At 47.4% G+C, this 22130-nt stretch overlaps 2 protein-coding genes across 8 annotated transcripts; both read left to right on the forward strand.

Moving 5' to 3' along the window:
- Positions 1–105: 105 nt before the first annotated feature.
- CNBP (CCHC-type zinc finger nucleic acid binding protein) lies at positions 106–9711 on the forward strand. Of its 7 annotated transcripts, none has more exons than XM_065687741.1 (5): positions 106–211; positions 6547–6662; positions 6941–7035; positions 7221–7423; positions 8644–9711. In XM_065687741.1, the coding sequence occupies exons 2-5, from the start codon at positions 6560–6562 to the stop codon at positions 8759–8761; spliced, it is 519 nt and encodes a 172-aa protein (XP_065543813.1). In that variant the 5' UTR covers positions 106–211; positions 6547–6559; the 3' UTR covers positions 8762–9711. The 7 variants fall into 7 exon arrangements, with proteins under 7 accessions (XP_065543813.1, XP_065543818.1, XP_065543820.1 ...); XM_065687746.1 differs by having other exon boundaries at positions 107–211; positions 6941–7036; positions 7225–7423; XM_065687748.1 differs by having other exon boundaries at positions 107–211; positions 6944–7036; positions 7225–7423.
- Positions 9712–11019: 1308 nt separating this feature from the next.
- ISY1 (ISY1 splicing factor homolog) lies at positions 11020–21925 on the forward strand. Its single transcript, XM_065687739.1, has 11 exons — positions 11020–11120; positions 11350–11372; positions 12511–12562; positions 14020–14085; positions 14786–14828; positions 14995–15107; positions 15328–15445; positions 15967–16089; positions 18335–18438; positions 19602–19685; positions 21156–21925. Exons 1-11 carry the CDS (start codon positions 11118–11120, stop codon positions 21261–21263), a joined length of 837 nt encoding a protein of 278 aa, XP_065543811.1. The 5' UTR covers positions 11020–11117; the 3' UTR covers positions 21264–21925.
- Positions 21926–22130: the final 205 nt, after the last annotated feature.

The raw sequence follows: 22130 nt of genomic DNA on the forward strand, positions 1-22130 counted from the left end.
CTCGGAGTGCGATGGTTGGGCTCCCCCGTCCCTAGCTCCGATTGGCCACTCGGGAAAGCGGCTTGCTCTCATTGGCCGAGAGGTGGGCTCAGTGAGCCGTGCGCAGAGTAGTAGGGAGGGGCGGGGTGATCCTGGAGGGAGAGTGCGTGGGGCCGTGTGCAAACCGCGTGTGGCGCAGCCAGAAGGGACGCGGAGCGGGCGGCAGCGCCGGGTGAGCGGAGCCGACTGTCGTCCGGGCGGGCGGGCGGGCGGAGACTGCCGCAGCGGGGCGAGCCCCGCAGGTAACTGCCTGGGCGCTGCCGGCGCCGCGGGCGGGCGGCGAGGCCGCAGCGCGGAGGGATGATGGCGCTGGCGCACTCCGGCCTAGTGCGCGGGAAAGTGGCGCCGGCCGGGCCCGGGCGCGATTCCCTGGTCCGGAGCGTGAGGGGAGGCGGCGGCGTTGGACGGGGAGCGTTGGAGAGGGGGCGGCGGCGGAGGGCGAGCCCGGCGCCCGCGGGGTCTGGGAGGCCGTGGCGGGGAGCCTGCCTGGCTGAGAGCGGGAGGCCGAGGCGCGGGTGGGCTCCCCCGGTCAGCTCGGCCGGGCCGGGCGCTCCCCGGGAGCGGCGCTCGGCTGCTGGCCGGGCGCTGGGTAGGCCGGCAGCGCGGGGGAGGCGGGCGGAGGGAGCGCGGCGCGGCCGGGCCGGGCCGGGCCGGCGGCGTGGGGAGGGGAAAGCGCCCGGCCCGGCCGCGGCCTGGGCGTGTGAGCAACTTCGGTGTGCGTGAGCGCTGCAGCGACCCCGGGAGGAGGCGGCGGTGCGAGCTCCGGGTGCGGGCAGGGCCCGGGGTTAAACTGTTCCTTCTCCTCGTTCCCCTGGTCTGTATTTTGTGATGGTTTCTGTTACTTTTGACCCGCCGCGGGGCCGGCGGAGCCTCGCACGTGGGGAGCGAGCCACGTGGTGCGGCGCCGCCGGAGACAAGGGGGTCGAGGTGTTGCAAGTGTTTGTCTCCGACCAGAGGCGCGGACGGTGGCCTGCTCCAAATCCAAGCGTGACCTATAAATGGATAGGAAAAATAGCCTGTGCCATCTACAGAGTGCGGGCTGGTGCGGCAGCCTTTTATTTAAGTTCCTGTCAGACGTAGTTCTCAAGTAACTGTTACTCCTTTAGTATCCAGAATTGTCAGAAGGAATTATTAAACTTAATAGTGGGGTTTATTTTTCGTTTCAGCACTTAATAAGGTCCCCTTGCCAGGCAGAGGTAGGGTTGCCTAGTCCATATTTTTTTTTTCCCTCAGATTTGCCTAGAGAAGCAGTCTTGCATGTGTCCTCAGAGTGAAGAGTTGAATAAGTTCACCAGGGCTACAGAGCAACCTTGTGAGTTACAGGCTTGACCTGCCATGCTTTAAAACTGGCTTTGTTACTATCCGGACTGAATTTTGTGTTAGGAAGTTCACACGTTGCTGGTGTTCACTTCTCTTTAAAAGTTTAAAACTCTGTATACAGATAGCAATAAAAATAAAACGTGAAAATGGCAGAATGTAGGTATTTGGTAGATAATCTGTAAGTCCCACTCTATATTAACCAGTATCGATAGGCAGAAAATGCTACAGAGTCACTTTGAACTTTTACTGTCCTGATTTATGTCTGCAAAGCTGTCCAAGCTTTACTAGGCTAATCAAAGTCATGATGTCTTTTTGACATGGTTTCTGGCACCTAAACAGGGATCCAAGTTCTTGGAGTTGCAGTTAATATTCACATGATAATATTCAGAGCTTGGCTGTGGAATGTATTGAGGGGACCCAAATGGAGCATAGAGCTTGGCTTTCCACTTCTGCAGGTTTTCCTTGATGTTTCAAACTAGTTCCTCTCAGAATTGGGGTATTGTTGACTGGTGGGCAGTAAGAACAAAAGCCAGAGACAGGAGCATCACTAACTTGCTGTAGCATATTTTCAGGTTACAGATGAGGCAATTCAACCAGCTGAAGGCTGAGTAGCTTTGGTGATGGTTGTGTGTCCTGTACTGAAGAATTCTCAAATCATGCTTCTTGGGGAAATATGAACACAGGAGTAGCATTCCTCTTTAAATGAATACTTCTCTTTTGAAATGCTAGAACTTCAGCTGCAAGTCGTTTCTGCCTTTACATTTCTTTATCTCGTAGGAAAGCAAAGCCGTACTTCCTATTCCTTAGGGGTTTTGCCATGTTCAGGCTGGATTCTCATTTTAAGGTGTGGTGTAAGTTGGCCACTAACAGCCTGGAAAGAAACTGCTGATTTCTCAACATTTGCCTGTTTGAGTCAGCTGACTTGCTAAAGAGCTCTTAAGTACACTGGCTGTAGCAGTGGGATTTTATCTAGTCTGTCCTTTGACTGAAGGTGTGAAGTCACGTTAATGTTGAATGGAAGTGATACTTGTAGATCAAAAGAAGCAGCTGGTAAGTACAGTGAAGAGAACTGCTTCTGCTACAGTGGGCTGTTGAATTCTAATGAATTGCTAGTGTCCAGAAGAATTGGGAGTAATCTTGGAGGCCAAGTTCAGCTTCCTTTCAAGTTAGTTTTACTTTTGTTTGTTGAAACAACCTCTTTCTCAGAGGGTATCTAGGCTAAAAGATGTAAAATTAGCGTTTCAGTGGAGCTGCGAGACAGTCCATACCATCTAGATGGGCTACTCTAAGGTATATGGATATTAAATTTTGTGTGAAGACTGGAGATTAATAGCACTCCTCCTATTTTAAAGGTGTTGAATGTGTATAAACTGTAAAGTTGCAGAAAAGCATCATCTTCCACTTGAAGTTTGATACAAGAAACTTGAAGTTTCTGATACACTGTAAGAATCACAAACTTTGTCGCTTAGAAGTTTGGTGCTAAAGTTGCACTCCAGAGCTTCAGATCGGACCTAGGAACCGCTGTGGTGGCACCTCTCATATGGATCTTTGAGCTGCTCTAGGCCACTGATCTTTAGCAGTAGGAGTTGTACAGAACAAAGTCTAAAATTCAGTCTTAATATTTGCTGAATGGCTGTGAGGTTATTTATTTCAGCTTCACATTACAGTTACGGAGCTCTGTGGAAGGAGTTCAGGTAAATTGCTACTTTCTGTAGTAGAAAGGTAGCTAGAGGCAACTCGTGTTACTTCACAGGTTTTAGAACCTATTCTATGGGACAGTGGCTGGGTGTATATTGCAGGATTTTACCTGGCTCAGAAATGCCAGATGGGGCTGTAGTTGGAATTTGTTTTCCATTATTATTTTTTGCTGTTCTGGAGAGGTAAGATATCAGTTCTGGGATGTAAGGAGGGAGAGGGAGCTGCTTTGAATAACACATTTGAGCTGCAGAAAACACTGATAGATGGGATTGAGTGAGAACTTTCCAAGAAGACTTAAACAAGTACTTCAGGTATCCTTGATGATAAAAGGAACTACTGGAAATTTGCCTGTGATGGCAGAATGGAGTATTAACTAATAGAGAAGAACTTGAACTTGGGTGAGTTTTACTGTTCTAATTGTGTTTTTTCCTGCAAGTAACTGAGAAATGCAGTGGTGTTCAAAGTGCTTAAAGGCTGTCCGTTTAAGGACTTGCCTTCTGAACCAGCCAGAGCTGGATTTTGCTCCTTAAAGGTGACTGTTGGCTTTATCTGAAAGCTAAATCTTGACTTCGGTTTTTAAAACCGTTTACGCCAGTGGGGAATCTTGTTCTGTGTAAGGCTTCTTAAAGTAAAACTGGTGTCAGCTGCGTACTCTAGCTGCTGAACTGGTATTCAGTTTCAGATGTTTCGCAGGAAGAATGAAGAAGTTGAACACTGAAACACTGGTGAAAAGAAATTCCAGGCAAACTGTTTGGTACCTTCATGTACTTAAGGTATTAGAAGGTAGAGCAGCATGATTTGTAATCGTGCTTTGTTGCAGCTGCTGTGGAAGCTGTAATGTTCAAATATCTCTGAATTCAGGGGGAAAAGAGGCCTCTGAAGATAACGGGGTTTACATTAATAAATAGTCCTGATTGTGCAGAGGCTGATGTTTTAACTTTAGATTTCTTACTTAGTTTAATCTTCCTTTGCCAACTTGCGGTGTACCAAGGGAAAGGAACTTCACGTTTTCCTCTTGAAGAGCAGCTAAAAAGGAAGGAGCTTTGAATCAGATGTAAAACTTCTCTTTTCCACATTCCTTTGAGGCAGTGAGTAGTAAGCCTTCATCCATCGTGCAGATCGTGACTGGTGCATTGGCAGGCTAGATACAGGCTGCCAGATTAATCTTAGCATAAAAACTTTGCACAGTGTATCTGCAGCAGGTCTAACTCACTTCTTAAACCTTTGTCTTCTACCATACGTTAACCTAACTGGTTTTGTTGGGTTCTTCGTGGGGTAACTGCTGGCAGTATTCAGTCCTGTCGTGACATGCTGTAGTCCAGAGTTGGTGATTAGGAATGAGAGTCTGGTAGTTGTTACTATCTGTTACTGTAATGGCAGTGATATACTCCCATTCTGTTACAGCTCTTCGCATACTATTTTGCTCTTTTTAACAGGTCTTATGTTGCTGTTCTGTAATGTTTTCATGTGTGAAGACTAGAGAAGAGTTGCAAGATGAGTGAAGAGTATTTCTTGGTGTATAAATTCAGAGACCCCCATCTGGTCCCTCTTGAAATGAAAAGCAGCATCAATTCTTGTGACTGAGCCCAGCTCCTGCAGTTGGCTTTGCCTGTGTTTTTCCTGTTCTGCAGTGTCAACAGGGTTGCTATGAAAACAGGCATAAACAATAGCACACTGAGTGCCAGCTGCTGCCACCACAGTCGCAGCTCTTCACCCTTGTGTGTCTGATGAGGTGCTTGGAAATCCTGAACACCAAGATGAAGCAGAGAAGACTGGGCTGTGTAAAATCCAAGCTATAGTTCTTTCGGTGCTCAGATAGTCAGTTGCTTGGGTGTTTTTATTCTTGCTGAGATCTGTTTCAGATCTCCTTGCCTCCTTTCATTGCAGAACTCTTTAAGAGCAAAAAAACCTGGTCCAGCTGGAAGGTAGATGTGGGGCTATGGACGTTGCATACTAAAGTTTGTATCTCGTGTACTTTAAATTCTCAGGCTTCTGCTCAGGTTGGAGGGATGGATGGTGGCTTCTGTGCCGAAGATGATTGGAGAGAGAGGAACTGTTTTGAGGGAGGAGTGGCTGGAAAAGCCACACTAAATTTGTTCGACATTGGAGTACTTTAAAAATAACTAAATAAAAATTCCTGTTCACATACACACTCTCCATTTAAGAGCTGAATGTTAGGATACTAATTCTGGTTCCTCCTTGAGGTCATGTGCTGTTCTTACTGCTTCTGTAGTGGCTTCCTTTAAGATGCATTCATGAATGTTCCTGGTTATCTGGCATGCTGGCTGGCTTGGGGGGAGGGAAGCATGCTGTAACGTGATTTAAGTTGTAGGGCTACAGGAGGATTATCTTGATGGGGATCAGGTAAACCACCAAACATACCAGATAATGATTCTACTTCTCTTGTGTTAAGCATAATGAAGTAGGAGAGAGCATCTGAAGTATTGAAACTTAAGGAGACTTGTTCAAAACAAAGCTTGATGTGCATATTTTTAGACCAGTGTACTTTAAACTTGTCTTCAAGAACACTTTAAAAAAAGCCTCCAATTTAAATGTTTAACTTCCTTGTTCTTTGCTTTCTAATCCTAGAAGTCTTGTGTAACTGCTTTACAGCTTAGGGGAGTTACAGTGCCGTGACTGCAGTCTCTGCAACCTGCCCCATCCTGACCCACCACATCTGCGAGTGTGACACATGGGGTTCCTGCTCGCTGCAGTGCTTACCTCCATTCCCCAATAAGGGCAGAAGTGGTGCTTTATGCTGCCTGGCGCAGGCAGGCTGCTGATGCTGCCCTAGCATTCAAAGAATGTTTTCCAAGTTAGCCTTCTAGATATCTGGCAAGTGTCTGGTTTCTTTTAAGCAAACCAAAGCTCTTTAAGACATTTTCTGGCACGTAAACCTGGGAGTAAATATACATCCAGAGCTATAGGCTCATATATTGAAGTTGCGATTCTTGTTTGTCAGCGTTTAACTGCTGTTTACGCTGTAAATGAACTTTAGTCTCCATATTTGTACTAACCTAATGTGCTCTTTGAGGCTTTAGGCTTAATACTGCCTAATCTAGAGCAAGACTTGGTTAGTCAGTAAATGCTGTAGCTTAACAACTGTCAGGAAAAAATCATTTGAGAAACTGGGTTTTGAGTTTAACTCTGAGGAATAAGATGGAAGGTGCGTTACTGGAAGAGAACAACAGGAGGCTGGTAGGACAAGAGCTGAAGGGGTCTCCTTTTTTCCCCCACCCTTATGCATTTTATAAGTTTTGAAAACAAAATCTGGCTACAAAAAACTAGAGGAAAAATTTTCTAGTGTCCTGTGTGTTTGACTGTTCAAAGCTGCCTTTCTCCAAGCGAAGCAGAGACAGACTTTCATCCTCTGCAGTGGTTTTCCTTCCCTTTGCAAGTATGATGGGAAACCTCTATGTATCTTACTGTGATGTAGCCCTGGTGTGGGTGAGGAGAGCTTGCTCCAACAATGTGTGTCTTCCTGCACAGGTAACCTGCAGCCATGAGCAGCAATGAGTGCTTCAAGTGTGGACGTACTGGCCACTGGGCTCGGGAGTGCCCCACTGGAATTGGCCGTGGTCGTGGGATGAGGAGCCGTGGCAGAGGTGATTGGTTGCTGTGGTTTTCACTGTGTGTGTAGTAAGATCTATAGCTGACTGTTGTGTATAGTATGTAAATTCAGCTCTCTTAGTCTGCAGTGAAGCAGTCAGGACACAAATGGGTAATAAATTTTGCTGGTTCTTACTTCTGCATAAGAATTTTTGCCAGGGGCATCAGAGAGTGGAGCTAACTTGTTGGTTCAGGGGCAGTGTCCTTGATTAACTCCGAGGAATATTCTGAATTTAAGGATTAAGCCTTTTTTTCTCCTGTTGCCCATTTTAAGCAGGCTTCCAGTTCATGTCCTCATCTCTGCCGGACATCTGCTACCGCTGTGGTGAGTCTGGCCATCTTGCCAAGGACTGTGATCTTCAGGAGGATGGTAAGTATCACTAAATATTCTATCTCCTCAATCACATGGACAGAGACCTGTGGTTGAAGAGAAGGGTTCAGTACACTGACGGTAACTTCCTGGGAACAAGCTGTATGTGTCCTTCCTTGGAAGCATGCTACAGCTCACTCTACCAAGGTTTTATAGTCTTGTTTGGTGTGTTTTTCTTATTGTGGAAGCCTGCTATAACTGCGGTAGAGGTGGCCACATTGCGAAGGACTGCAAGGAGCCCAAGAGGGAGAGAGAGCAGTGCTGCTACAACTGTGGCAAACCTGGCCACCTGGCTCGTGACTGTGACCACGCAGATGAGCAGAAGTGCTATTCCTGTGGAGAGTTTGGACACATTCAGAAAGACTGCACCAAAGTGAAATGCTATCGGTAAGGACTGGGAAGGGGCAACTGCAAAAGCTACCTGAAGGGACAGATGTTGTCGTGGTTTAAGCCCAGGCTGTAAATCAGAACCACGCAGCCCTCTCGCTCACTCCCCCACTTTCTTCCCTCCCCCCCCCCCCCCCAGCTCCTGGAGGGATGGGGAGGAGAATCAAAGAGTGTAACTCCCATGGGCTGAGATAAGAACACCCCGTAACTGATGTATAACACAGATCACTGCTGCTACCACCAAGGATAATAATGATAAGCAAAATAATAAGGGGACATAATACAATACCACCCATCGACACGCAGCCCGATCAAACAGTGAGCCAGCCCTTCCAGGTAACTCCCAGTTTACATCCTGGGCATGCCGTGCTGTGGTATGGAATACCTCTTTGGTCAGTTTGGGTCAGGTGTCCTGTCTCTGCTTCCTCCCGGCCTCCCCTCCTCCCTGGCAGAGCATGAGGCTCACAAAGTCCTATGGCCAGTCTAAACATCTGAGCAGTAACTAAAAACATGGGTGTTATCAGCGCCATTCCCAGGCTGAAAGTCAAAACACAGCACTGCACCAGGTACCAAGACAGAGAAACATGACTGCTACTGCTGAACCAGGACAGATGTGTTCTTTATCTAGTTTTGATTAGGAAGTGAAGCTTAAACTTGGACCAGGTAGCTTGTTTCTTGAAACAGTTGTTTACGACTTAAATGCCTGTTAGCAAAGTCAGGCAGCGGACTTGATGCACGTCTCTGGATGGCCAGAACCATGCAGGCTTGTGCCAGAAGCAGCACGTTCCTGAGTGCGCTAGTCTTACCCCCACTGAGGTTCCCTCCTGTGCAGGAAGGAGTGAGAACATGGTGCATTTGAGTTAAAACTAACTGCTCTCAAAACAAGGCTAAATTGCAGGCAGAAGCATTGGAGCAAGCAAACCCCAGCACAGAGACACACACACCCCACACACACCCCCCCAACCCACAAACTTCTGTATTCAGTGTAGAGTGGTTTTGGCATACACAGTGATGAATGAGAGATGATCAGTTGGGGAACAGTTCCTGGCTGTGGTGAAGACAGACTTGCTTTATGTCAAAGACTTCTGGAACACTGGAACTGATGTCTTGAATGCGGAACTAGCATTGCATGAGCAGATAATGCGCTTGTCAGCATAGGATTGCTTTTGTGATGAGTACCTGTTGTGGATGGGTCTGATAAAATCCTTTGCCTTTCCCAGGTGTGGTGAAACTGGCCATGTAGCCATCAACTGCAGCAAGACCAGCGAAGTCAACTGCTACCGCTGCGGCGAGTCAGGGCACCTTGCACGGGAATGCACAATTGAAGCTACAGCCTAATTATTTTCCTTTGTCGCCCCTCCTTTTTCTGATTGATGGTTGTATTATTTTTCTCTGAATCCTCTTCACTGGCCAAAGGTTGGCAGATAGAGGCTACTCCCAGGCCAGTGAGCTTTACTTGCCGTGTAAAAGGAGGAAAGGGGTGGAAAAATCAACTTTCTGCATTTAACTACAAAAATGTTTATGTTTAGTTTGGTAGAGGTGTTATGTATAATGCTTTGTTAAAGAACCCCCTTTCCGTGCCACTGGTGATAGGGATTGATGAGTGGGAAGAGTTGAGTCAGACCAGCAGAAACCCTCTCTGGGTTACATGGAAGCGATCCTATGCAGGAGGAAAGAAAATTCTGGAAGTGTCTAAACTTCCTCATAACTTTTATTACAATGGCCTTGGATTGTCTGACCTCAGTAGCTGTTAACACCAAGTAATACCTGTATCGGGCCCTACCTAGAGCATATAGCTGAGTGGGAGTAAACAAACAAGATGCACATGCCTGTTAATGGCCATGAGAGAGAGAGAGAGAGAAATCAGGAATAAACTTAAAAGTAACAGTAATTCAGTCAATGAATGTTCATGTTGGAGTTACAGAACGTTATGGGGAGCTTTTGAATAAATACTTCAAAGTCAATCTGGAACCCAGACATCAGTGCTCATAGCATATACAATTTGGAGCTATTCAGGAGTTGCAAATAAATGCATTTTCACAGAAATCAAGATGTTATTTTTGTATACTATATCACTTAGACAACTGAGTTTCATTTGCTTGTAATCAGTTTTTAAAGTAAGATGGTAAAAGCAATTGAAGTCCTAGAACATAGAAAATGTAATTTTAAACTATCAATAAAGCTGGAGGAGGAAGGGGAGTTTGGCTAAAGTTCCTTTTGTTTATTTTTGGTTTCATGTACACAGTGCAAAATAACATATTAAAAAGGGGTACGTGGAGGTGTAAAAAGCTTAGTTTGGACTTTTCTTTTGTGCTGTCTTCAGTTCCCCTGGGGTAGCGTTGCCCTGCGGCTGTGCTGTGTGTGCTCCCGGTGCGGAGCAGCTTAACGGGCTGTTGGCAGAGCTGCAGCCTCCGCAGCTGCCGTTACGCTGCCCTGGTGCATCCGCTGTGAGCGCGTAAAGCCTTGACTGGCAAGGAAAAGGGGCAGATGTCGCGTCCTGACCAGGGCTGTGCCCGGTGTGTGGTGGCAGAGGGTGTGTTGAGGGTAGTCGGCAGCAGCTCTGGAGCTCCAGCAGGGTCTCGGAGGGCTGTGTGCTGTGCTTCCCTTTTGCGCTGTCACGCACAAGCAGCTTCGAGTGCTTTCAAAGCTCCAAGTATTAACGATTTCATAGGCCACGTGTGAAAGTGGCCTCTGATAGCGGGGTGCTTGCGGGCCTCCCTTTACAGGTGAGCTGCTCCAGGGTGCTGAGGTGCCCCAGTGCAGCTGAGCTGGTGCCATGGTCTTCAGGTGGGTGCTCAAAGGAACCAGCTGTTCACCACGTTAGTGCTCCCGGTCCTGCAAGCCAGGCTGTGCCGGGGGGCACTCGTGCCCATGCAGGTTGTGGTCATCCCGGAGCAGCAGAACCTCATGGTCCGGTGGGTTCTGTGGAGCAGGAAGGCACAGACGTGAGTGATCGATTTATTTCCTACAGACAGGGTTCCTACAAACGGGGTTTCCTATAGATGGGGTTCCTACAAACTGGGCTCCCTACAGACAGGGTTCCTATAAACAGGGGTTCCTACAAGTGGGGTTCCCTGCAGATGGGGTTCCTATAAACGGGGCTCCCTCCAGACAGGCTTCCCACAAACGGTGTTCCTATAAACAGGGTTCCTATAGATGGGGTTCCTACAAACGGAGCTCCCTACAGATGGGGTTCCTACAAACGGGGTTCCCACAAACAGGGTTCCCTACAAACGGGGTTCCTATAGATGGGGTTCCTACAGATGGGGTTCCTATAAACGGGGCTCCCTACAGATGGGGTTCCTACAAACGGGGTCCCTACAAATGGGGTTCTTACAAATGAGGTTCCTACAAACAGGGCTCCCACAGACGGGGTTCCCTACAAACAGGGTTCCTACAAACGGGGTTCCCACAAACGGGGTTCCCACAAACAGGGTTCCTACAAACGGGGTTCCCACAAACAGGGTTCCTACAAACGGGGTTCCCTACAAACGGGGTTCCTACAAACGGGGTTCCCTACACACGCCGCGCTCCCTGCGCCGCTTCCCGCGCTCCGCGCGGCGGGTCCGGAACCGCCCGTCCGCTGGGTGGCGACCCGCAGCGCCGAGCCGCGCACGCGCGCCCCCCGGGGCACGCCACTTCCGGTGTCACTGCGCGTCTGTTTCCGGCGGGGCTGAGGGGACCGGGTGCCGCCATGGTGAGCGCAGGGCCTCGCGGGGCCATGGGTCCGGCACCGGCGCTCAGGGCCGCTTCGGCGGGGGGCGGGGGGCGGCGGGCGGGCGGGCCCCCCGGTAACAGCCCCTCAGTAACAGCCCCTCAGTAACAGCCCCCGGTAACAGCCCCCCGGTAACAGCCCCCGGTAACAGCCCCCGGTAACAGCCCCCGGTAACAGCCCCCGGTAACAGCCCGTCTGTTCTCCCTTGCAGGCTCGGAACGCGGAGAAGGCCATGTGAGTGTGCGTGCGGCCGCGGCTGCCCCTTCCCGTAGCTCTGCGCGGGCGCTCCGGTGCGGGCACCGCTGCCCTCGGCCTTAGCACGGACCCCGCCCGGGGAGCAAGCTGAGCTCCCCGGTGTTCCCCGGGGCTGGCTGGGCCCGGTGTCAGGAGCTGAGCCCGCTGTGCCGTGGCTCATGCCCGCGCTCGCCGCGCGGCTGTACTGGGAGCTCAGCGATGCGTTTTGGCACTTGGCCGTGTGCGCTGGGCTGACCCGCACGGGGGGGTCACAAAGCGTCTGCGTGCCTGGTGCTGCAGGGCCTGCGCGGCCGCTCGCTGGAGAGAAGCTGCAGCAGGGGCTGGGTGATGGATGTGGGGAAACACTGGTGGCCCTGGCAGTGCTCAAGGGCAGGCTGGACACAGGGGCTTGGAGCAAGCTGCTCCAGTGGAAGGGGGCCCTGCCCGTGGCAGGTGTTGGAGCTGGATGGGCTTTAAGGTCCCTTTAACCCAAAGCACTCTGTGATTCTAAGTATAAATCTTCTTGCTTGGCAGGTGCTGGCGCTAAACTTACAGGTTTTAACCTATTTATTTTCCTACTGGCTTTGCTGAGTGCTTCTCCAAAAGGTTTGCAGCGCCCGTGTTTAGAACTACCCAATTAGAGACTCCGTAAGGAATTTGTCTTATGTTTGTTCTTTTCCCTAAAACACTTTCTGAGCTTGTAATAGTAACTCAGGGAGAGGCTGCAGGGGCCCTACCACAGCTGTGTGACACATCGGAATCGCAGAATCGCAATGGGCAGGGTTGCAAGTTTGGTTTGCTTTTTGATGTATCTCCTGCTGAGATATGTAAACTTAATGCTTGTGCTTGTAACTTGTTGATGCCCTTCTGCTGCTCATAATCTAACATGCTGGCGTATGCTAACCAGGAATAAATGCTTAGCTGCTTACCAAGATCTATATTTGTCAAAGAAATGAACCACTGAGGATTTCCAGTGTAGAAGAGGCTACTGGCCGGAAGTGTGGCCAGTCAGTGAGTGTGTTCAAGCCTTTGTTTTCTACAGACTGTAATTCAGTCCATCCTAAACATCCAGGGCAAAACTTGTTCCTGTTGGAATGTGGATCTGTAGAAGTAAATCCATTTCCTTTCTTTCCTTTAGGACGGCCTTGGCAAGGTTTCGCCAGGCTCAGCTGGAGGAAGGAAAAGTTAAGGTATGATGTAAAGTCCTAAAGCTCTGGTACCTCTGGTGGGGAGGGGAGTGTGAGCCATGTACCAAGCTGTGCAGGTGCGGTCGGGTCAGAGGCCAGGCAGGAAGGGGAATCCTACAGGAGCCTGACATGAGGGTCTGGGAGCACCTGAAGCAGGGACTGTATTTCACAGTGACACAAACAGGAAGTGGTAAATAGAATTTTCTGAGCTAAATAACCTGGTTAAGAATTTCTGCATGTGGAAGGAAAGTGCGAATTGAGCAGCACTTGCTTTTCATTGCCTTCATGAAATATAGATAGAATTGGTAATGATTGAAGAAAACCCCAGACTCCAGTAGTGCTGCCAACGCCGGCAGAGTGCTGGGCACAAAGTGAAAACAACTTTTGAGACTCAAGTTACCTCCCTTTGCAACTCCTCGTGCAAACTGATGCACATGCACTTAGTTTTACTAGCAGCAATCCCAGGGTTTGCTTGGATTTCATTCCAGGAGGGGCAGAGGAATCCCTCTCCTGATCTTGTTCATTGGTAACATTCAGACAGTAGGAACCACAGGGCGAAGGCCCTTCAGGGTCACTGTGAACTGGGGGTGTGCATGAGACATAACATTGGCGTGTGTTAACCCAGCACGTGCTAGCCGTGTGTTGGAGCTGGCCTCACACGCCATGCCATGTTCACATGGCTTTTTTGCTTGGTGTAAGGCTGCCAAAAAAATGGACTTAGCAACTTTGTCGTTTAAAACCCCCACCAATACAGTGGAAAAATAGCAGCCCTAAATCCACACAGACCCTTAGAGGTGGATTCCCAACCGTCTCTGGGCATTCCTTTGCGGTTCTCTCTGAATCATATGCAAGAATATTGCTGTGGGGATCAGAGTGTTCTCAGTCGGACAGGTTTTGGGTAACTGACGGTGGAACTCTGGAAGCTGACTGAGGTGTCCTCACACACAAGTGTGAGCAAGATGAGACAGGAAAGTGGAAAAGAACAGTTTGGGGAAACTGTAGTGCAAAAGATTCCATGAGCAACAGCCAGAGAGAGATGGAACAGAGTTTCTGGTACATTGTGTGAGGGAAGGCTTTTTATTATATAAGGGTAGAGCTGTGAAAGTACGGTAGGGAAAGCGACAAAAGAACTGCACACAGAATCCTAGCGGTAGGATGAAGTATTAGTTTGTGTGTCCTAATGGAACATTATTTGTCTTGGCGAGGGTTATGTGGTGGTTTGAAAAGCAAGTGACAGATTTGTTTTTGGATAAAGTGCGTTTAAGTCATTTGTATGTTCTGTGGTGGTTCAGTTTGTCAGGGCTGCGAATGGTCATTGTTCTCCACTTACTACGAATGGGTGGGAGCAGAAGCACCGGTAGCACGGTTTGGGGTTAACAAGCAATAACGTTTGCATGAAATGCTGTAAGTGTGTTGGTGCTGGGTTAAAACTTCCTGGTGTGTGGATTTCTGTCAAACAGGAACGAAGACCTTTCCTTGCTTCAGAGTGTAATGAACTGCCTAAAGCTGAGAAGTGGAGGCGACAGGTAACGTAAAGCTGTGGACTTTCCTAGTTCTCTGACAGGCAGAACTTCAGCACTTCCCAGTTTGATCGATTTGTTCAGGTTTCTTCTGTGTGCTGACAGTTAAATCGCAGTCATTTAGACTGGAAGATCAGGCAGTTCACCACAGTGCTCAGAGCAGGTTGTACCCCATCAAGCTGCCCAGGGCTGTGTCCAGCTGAGTTTTGAGTATCATCAGGATTTGGACCCCACAGTGTTTTGGGGCCCTGTGCCAGTGTTTGATTGCCTTCTTAATGATCTTTTTTCCCCCCTTGAATTTAATCAGTTTCCCTGGTTTCAGCTTGTTTGTTGCTGCTTGTCCTGTGTTGTGCATCTCTCAGACAGCCTGGTTCAGTCCTTTCTGTACCCTCTGTTAGGTTGTTGTAGACAGCAACAAGTTGTTCCCTTTTTGCTTTCTCTTAAGGCAGATCAAACCCAGTTCTCTCAGCCTTTCCCTGTACATCACAGGCTCCTGCCCTCCCCTGTACAGCTGTAAAAATGTAAAAAGCTTCTGAGACACTGTATTTGTGTCTGAATGAAATCTGTGTTGGTGTTTGAAATCGATGAGCTCGGGTCCATTTCCTAGATCAGAGGCAACTTACAAGTTGGATCTTTCTAGGGTTTTGTTTAGCCTTTTCTGCCTTGCTTGTCTGGGAAGTTCACTTCTGTGTTCTTGTCTACCCAGATCATTGGGGAGATTTCCAAGAAGGTGGCACAGATTCAAAATGGTAAGGCTTTTCGAAGTACCTTTCATGTTTTTGAATCCCCAATCCTAATCCGTTACAGTAAAAATCCCGTTTCATGTGAACTGCACCATTCCCATTGTGTAAATTCTGGAATGGCTCTGGTATTTCTGGAAAGCTGCCTAATTCGTTGCTTTTCCCCCTCTAACAGCTGGCTTGGGGGAGTTCAGAATCCGGGACCTGAATGATGAAATCAACAAACTTCTGAGGGAGAAAGGGCACTGGGAATTCAGAATAAAGGAGCTGGGAGGCCCTGACTATGCTGTAAGTGTACACTGGTTTCTATTTAAATGGGGGAGCTGTAGTAAAAGTAGAGAACCTGTATAAAAACGAGCCATGGGGGTGTTTTACTTGTGGGGTAGTTTGAACTGGTACAACAGATCTCTTTTCTCACCCTTTAATCTATCGAGATGCCAGGGAAAACAGGAAATACAAGATGCATGAGCAATAAGACTTTAAACCATGAACTTTCTTTATTTGCCAGCGGATTGGGCCGAAAATGTTGGATCATGAAGGGAAAGAAGTTCCAGGAAACAGAGGTTACAAATACTTCGGAGCTGCAAAGGATTTACCAGGAGTTAGAGAACTTTTTGAGAAGGAGCGTAAGTAAATAGCGACTCTTCCCAGATGTGAGCCTGCACAGTAGTATGTCTTGAGTAAAATGTCTGTGTAGTTACGTGGGGAATGCTAGTAGCAGTGCATTCTGGCCCATAAATAGACATAAGTGGATAAAACTTTATATGTAGGTTTGTCATAGAAGGAATGGGAATTCCATGGACCTGGAGAGAGGCAGGCCTGCTGAATCAGCTCTTCCTTACTTGCCACCTGCAGAGAAAAACTGTGGGAAGTACTCCATGATCGGGGGGAGCTTGGAATGGGTTTTTATTTCCTTTCGTATAGTCTTGCTCAGTGCTGGGACTCCAGTTCGGGGGGAAACAGCAACAGACAACTGCCACAGGCTGGGAACTGCACAGAAAAATGCCAGTACCCCTGGCACTGCCAGCAGTTTGGTCACACACTGGTTGCTGGCTTGGGCGAGGTAGCTGGGGTTGCTGTGAGGCTGATGGGGAATGCACAGCAAGCTGTCAGGATGGACCTGCATGAATGGCAACTGTTCTTCCAGCTGTCCCTCCGCCTCGGAAAACTCGAGCTGAGCTTATGAAATCCATTGATGCAGAATACTATGGCTACAGGGATGAAGAGGATGGCATTCTGGAGCCGCTGGAACAAGAACATGAAAAGAAAGGTATGTGAGATACAAAACCTGCGTAAATCAGCCCAAGAAGGGGTCGTCGTGGGCTCGAAAGTTAAGATACCTTTTCTTTCCCTGCTGGTATTGTCCTGTGCTTAGCTGTCACACAGGCATCCATATTGTTGTTGTGTAAGGCATTTCAGGGCTGAGGCAGTGTGCTGTATAGTTGGCTTCAGAGTCATCTTTACTACTGTTAATGATTTAATACTGTCAGCAGGTGATTTGCTATGAAGCAAAATCTTTTGTCCCCCACATTTTTCATGCTTAAGAATGTAAAAGAGTAGGTTGCAGCAGAGAGTCTGTGGAACACAAGGGTTATCTCCTCCCTCCTCTGTGGAAACTGGCCATACCATCTGCTTCCTGTCTCACCTCATTATTTATCCGTAAGCACAGTTGTTCTCTTGGAGATTAGAGGGCACTTTCCGGAAACCCTGAAGCCCTGGTGGCCTATGTTAATTTAGCCACATGCATGCATTTGTGGATGTTTTTTCCTTTGAAACCCATACTTCCTCAGCAGTTAGTATTTATCCATGTCTCTGCTCACTTCTCTAGCTTTGTTTCTACTGACTTGCCCAGTAACGACAACAGGATTGAGTCTAATACCTGAAACCCTCTTTAAAATTCAGCATGTGGGACATCTGCCTGCTATTTGTGTAGCTTTAAGCAAGAGGCTGTGCACCACCTTTAAGAGCATCGTCTGTTCCTGGCAATTGGTTGCTGTTTGCATTGTGTATTTGTTTTATGATCACTTCTGAAGCAGATCGTCGGTGCCCTGTTGGACGTGTCCTGGTGTAGGAGCCCTTAGCAGGCTCCTCACAGAACATGGCAGATAAAACAATCAGGTTTTGTTTAAATGGTGCTTCTTTTTGTAGACAATTATCTGTTGTGAAGTAGAGAGAAAAACTTGAAACATCACTGCAGGAAGTCCTTGTTTGAGTGATTACAAGTTGTTGGGGTTGTAACTGTTGTCAATACTTAGTACTGTCATCCACTTCTTACATTGATGCTTTCTCTATGTGTGAGATCTTCATAGCATTGTGTGTTAGAGATTGTATGTTGTCAGTGAGTTTATAAGACAGGGAGGAATAGGGGAAATAAAGGAAGTATTGCAGGACCTGGTATCTGTGACCTGCAGCATAGTCTAGAGCCTTAAACCAAGTGAGCAGCAGCTGGCTGGCTGACAGGCGATGGGTAAGAAAGGAAGTTGTGCGGTGCAGCACACCCAGAGCGGCCCTCACTCAGTGTTCTTGCACATCTTGCTGACTGGAGACAGAAGTGACTCCTCTGGATTCATGTGGTTACTTAAGAAAATGAATATCTTTGGTGATTGTGCCACATGCTAGAGATGCTACAGAGCCAGTGGTGTGCTAGTAATGTACAAGTCGTGTACTATTAATGCACGATAGCTGGGATGCTCTTATGGTCACTTGTTGTCTGGTTTCTTGTGTTTTTTACCTTGTTATCAGAAGAGTTAAATTTTTGTGAAACAAAGTATTGAGGTCCCTTTTCTGTTACAAACCCACCCGAAACACAGCATTTCCCACTGGTGAGTTAGATCTTGCTTTGTCAGGAAGAGCGTTTTAGTGTTTAATCTTTGAGAGCTAGGGGAATGCCCGTTGAGTGTTGACTGTTGCAGGCATTTCATACTGTCTACTTGCATTAATCTTGCACCTCCCCAGGGTATGTATACACTGGTGTGGTCAGTCATTAACCTGCTTAAAACTTTCGTGCTCCTACTAGGACTCTGCTGTGTAGTAGAGATACAGCAGCTTAATAGCTCTGAGCTAGCAGCGAGCTACAGAAGTGGGATTGTGCTGCAGAATAAGAGAAATACACTATGAGATGAAAAGAAAGAGACTTCTGTGGGTGGTCACTGTAAGGAGTATAATCATGTGTAATTACAGAGTGATCAGCTTTCCTATAGCTGTTGACATGTGAAGTGCCACTTAGCCTCAGTTCAGAAAGTAGGTTGACATTTATCCATGACATTTCGAGGTCTAAAATGTACCCAAATTAAGGCATTAGCAAGTACCACACTTCCACAATGCCAGCATTGGGTTTTGCTCAGACTGTGTTGATGTATTTTATTAGATACGGCATCAAGGTTCTATAGTAAGTGTGCGTTGCCAATGTAGAAGACTTGAGCAAGAAGTGAAGTCTGATGTAAAAGCTTTGGCATTAGGACCATGCAGCTCTAACTTGCTCTCAGATGCACTTGCTGTTTTCCTTTGCTAACCAGTTATAGCAGAAGCAGTGGAAAAATGGAAAATGGAGAGAGAAGCACGACTTGCAAGAGGTGAGGAAGAGGAGGAAGAAGATATCTATGCTGTCAATGACGATGAGGTATGTGATGGCTAAGGCAGTGTGATGTTTCAACCCTTCTACACTGTGTTCTTGAACATAGAGTTGTTCTGCTGAGAGCCCCTCTGTTGCTGTGTCCTGCCCTTCTCTCTGCCTAAATTACCCTATGGTTGTCGCTGTTTAGTGAAAAACAGTAGTAGATGAGCACACTTGGTCCCTGTTTAGGGAGAGCTGGCAGCTAGGGAAGACTTTATTCAAGTGAGAAACATCTGACAGTCGAGAGCTTGTGAGATTTAACTGTCACTGTCAGGAATGTGGCATTTGTAAGGCAGTGTTTAGTTAACACTGATCAGTCTTACTTCTGAGTACCGTTGTCGTGGTCTAAGCTGCTGCTACTGCTGAACCCAGGACAGCCGTCTACATCAGTAACAGCATGAGTAGCTTTGTGTGCAGTAGAATTTCATGCTGACAATGTGTGGCAAACCCAGGGCTTGCCAGGGTCTTGTTTCTAGTTGAATCATGGTGCAGCAAGGCTTTGCCGGTCCTGCAGTCACTGCTGTGACATAGCTCTTGTTTCTCTAGTTTTTTCCCTGCTCCCAACACCAGTAGGAGAAGTAAGGGATATTGATGCTGCCCTCCAAGATTAACAAAAAGGGTGCTGGAAACTAGTTCTTATTTTACAGTCCATACCTAAGTGGGTTTATCACGAAAATAAAAAGGAGATAGTCCATCAGGTGAGACTGGTGGTTCCTTCAGTATCCTTCAGTTTTATTTGCAGTATCTCATGATTCATAAGTCCAGCACTCGGGTATGAGAACAAGGCAGTACAGAGCTATACAGGGAAGTGGTACATAGCTTTCTTTAAAGCTGGCTTCTCTTTCGTTGATAGCTTTGCTATGACAGCCAGGAAGGGATGGAAGAGGAGGGAATATAACTGTACATTCATGGCCATGCCACAGCAGAGCAAAATCCATATATGAAGAATGAAAGCAATACCTCTGAAAATGTTAAGGAGCAGGATCTGACCATGATGCTTGTCATGTTCCTTTGTTGTTCGGTCCTGTTCACCTGCTTGTTGTGTTTGTCGTGTTGCTTGTGCTCTGTCTGGTTCCTTCTGGCAAAGCAAGTAAAAAAGGCTTTTTTTTGGTGACCCCTTTAGAAAGTAAACTTGATGTGGCTTAATTTTTTTCATTGGATTTTGTCAGTCTGATGAGGAAGGTGGCAAGGAAAAAGGTGAAGAAGGCCAACAGAAATTCATCGCACATGTTCCAGTGCCATCTCAACAGGAGGTAAGATGTTACAAAACTAACTTGCAGAGATGCGCTCTGGCTCCTGCAAGACAGAGATCTTGGCTTACAGTGGATCACCAGTGAGAGTGTCCTTGACTTGTTATTGCTCTTTAATCCTCTTGCAAATGCTGTGGAACTAGCCAGAATTACGGTACCGTTGCTGTTACCTTTCCACCTGAGCATTTCCAAAACCTTCATAAGTATTACATAGATTGGGAAGTGATGTAGTGGTATGATCAAGAAAACCCTGACTGCCCACTCTGTCATTACTGTCCTTTTCCACTGATGGTCTGACTTTTCCCATTAACTTCATGGGATGATGTCTGAATTGCAGGGCTTGCTCTCATGAGTTTTCTAAGGTTATTTTGGTGACATGACCTTGAAAATTTGGCACTGCTCTAGGGTATGTATCACCTTAACAGGGGCAGGTGTTTGAAATATAACTTGGGCAAGAAGATATCTGTTGGTAGGCATGACTGTACATCACACGCGTGGGGCTTGTCCCCTGCTTCTGTCTTGTCAGATAACCATTCTGTATTCTCCTTTGAAGTCATGATCCTGCACATTCAACAAAATACACATTCAATGGTTTGTTAGAACCGCAGGAGGGATGTAATGATTAAAACCATTGCTCTCTGGCTGATGTATTCTCTTAATGAAGAGAGCGTAATTGACCATCAGAACTGACTGACTCATAACCACTGCTTTACACAGCAATCTTTTCTAATCAGGCAATACTCAGTGTAAACTTTTTAGTGGCAAATTCTTCCATACCTTACGCCTGTGGGAAGCCTTCTCGATTCTCAGTTACAGAAAAGCTAAGGTTCACAACACTTGCTTTTGAGAGATGCTGTGTGCAGCACTGGTACAGGTTGCCCAGAGAAGCTGTGGCTGCCCCGTTCCTGGCAGTGCTCAAGGCCAGGTTGGATGGGGCTTGGAGCAAGCTGCTCCAGTGGAAGGGGTCCCTGCCCTCTTTAAAGTACATTCTTGTTAATGAATTGTGTATTGCCGGCTCTTCCAGACAAACTTTAGGTCAGAGGTTTGTAGCTGTTGCTGCTGTGAAAGGCACTCGCTGAACTGTTATTTCAGGGGTGCAGACTAGTGTGGCGTGACTCCACGTGTTCTGCACTTGTTAGAGTTGTGTCTGAGGCAGTTCTTTGAAACTAAGCTCAAGTGACTGTACTGAGTTAAATGAAATGGAGCTAACTTCCTAATTAAAAAGGGTAGAAGCGTAGAGCTGAGATGGAGGTGTTGATTTTACTGTGTCTTTCAACTTCCGTGAGCTTTAGTTGAGTAATGGAAAAGGTACTCCTGACTCATCTTAACTCAACTGCTTTTACACTAGAATTACACTAGAATTAAAGCTTTCATGGTCTGTTTCCTGTGGTTTTCTTCCTCCTGTCTTGAAAGCTAAACGTACTAGGTTTTGGCACCTCAGTTAAGCACGTCTTCCTGTTCTTATATTTGCAGATTGAGGAAGCTCTTGTACGGAGAAAGAAGATGGAGCTTCTTCAGAAGTATGCCAGTGAAACCCTCATGGCACAGAGTCAGGAGGCAAAGACACTTTTAGGATTGTAACATTGCACCAGTGTGTCCTGGGTTTTGTACAATCCAGCTAAAAGCAGGAGGTTCACATATTCTGGTCGCAGTCACTATTATCTCCCAAAGTCCCTTTGGATGTTAAAAGTAAACTGATGAAGTTACAGGGTGTTCTGCAGAAGGAGAACCATCATTTTGGTTTATCCACTAGGATGACTTGCACTTCAGTGCTGAAAAAGATCAAACCTAGGTTCACTTGTCTCTGCATCGTCAGCAGCTGTCTTCAGCCCTTTCACTGGTGCCTCTTAGAGACAGGAGCACAACCCGAGCGACTCCTTCAATCCCAGTGGAAAGCTGAGTGCCGTTAATGCCTTTCTGTCCACTGTATCCTGACCATAAGTGTGCACGTCTTTCTCATGTTGGTTTTTGCTGAGCTGAGACCAGAAGTAACTTCCTCTCTTATGCCCAGTTGATTTACCAGCATAGCCTGTTCTGATGGCATCTCTTAGGAGTGACCGTGAGGTGGGTTTGGTTCTTTGTGTAACACATGCAGGATGTCTAAAAGCTGTTCCCCTTGCTGTGGTTTGTAACCGTGCCTGGGTGGATTGCTCAGTGCTGGATATTTCAGCAGCTGTTGTAAATACATACAACTTTGCAGTACCTGGTTCAAACATTTTTAGTAAAACTTATTTACAACCCGACGTCTTGCTTCATTCCAGCTCAAAGGATCATGGTGTTTCCCTGATTGTAGCCAAAGAATGGGATCAGAACTGGCCATCTGTGTGGGGAGCTGGAGCTCTGTATCCCCTGCTGCTCTGGGCTCAGGTATCCTGTGGCAAGGGGCAGATTACAGCAGAGCTGTGCAGTCTCATGGGTGACTAACATTGTTGTACAGATTATACAGAA

This window comes from Lathamus discolor, chromosome 7 (assembly GCF_037157495.1).
Source record: "Lathamus discolor isolate bLatDis1 chromosome 7, bLatDis1.hap1, whole genome shotgun sequence".
Classification (NCBI taxonomy): Eukaryota; Metazoa; Chordata; class Aves; order Psittaciformes; family Psittacidae; genus Lathamus; species Lathamus discolor.

Coding starts and splice junctions, on each gene's coding strand:
- CNBP (XM_065687741.1), top strand. CDS start 6,560: ATGAGCAGCAATGAGTGCTTCAAGTGTGGACGTACTGGCCACTGGGCT. Junction 6,663..6,940: donor GATGAGGAGCCGTGGCAGAG/GTGATTGGTTGC, acceptor GCCCATTTTAAG/CAGGCTTCCAGTTCATGTCC. Junction 7,036..7,220: donor ACTGTGATCTTCAGGAGGAT/GGTAAGTATCAC, acceptor TTTCTTATTGTG/GAAGCCTGCTATAACTGCGG.
- ISY1 (XM_065687739.1), top strand. Junction 11,373..12,510: donor CGGAACGCGGAGAAGGCCAT/GTGAGTGTGCGT, acceptor TCTTTCCTTTAG/GACGGCCTTGGCAAGGTTTC. Junction 18,439..19,601: donor ATGCTGTCAATGACGATGAG/GTATGTGATGGC, acceptor GGATTTTGTCAG/TCTGATGAGGAAGGTGGCAA.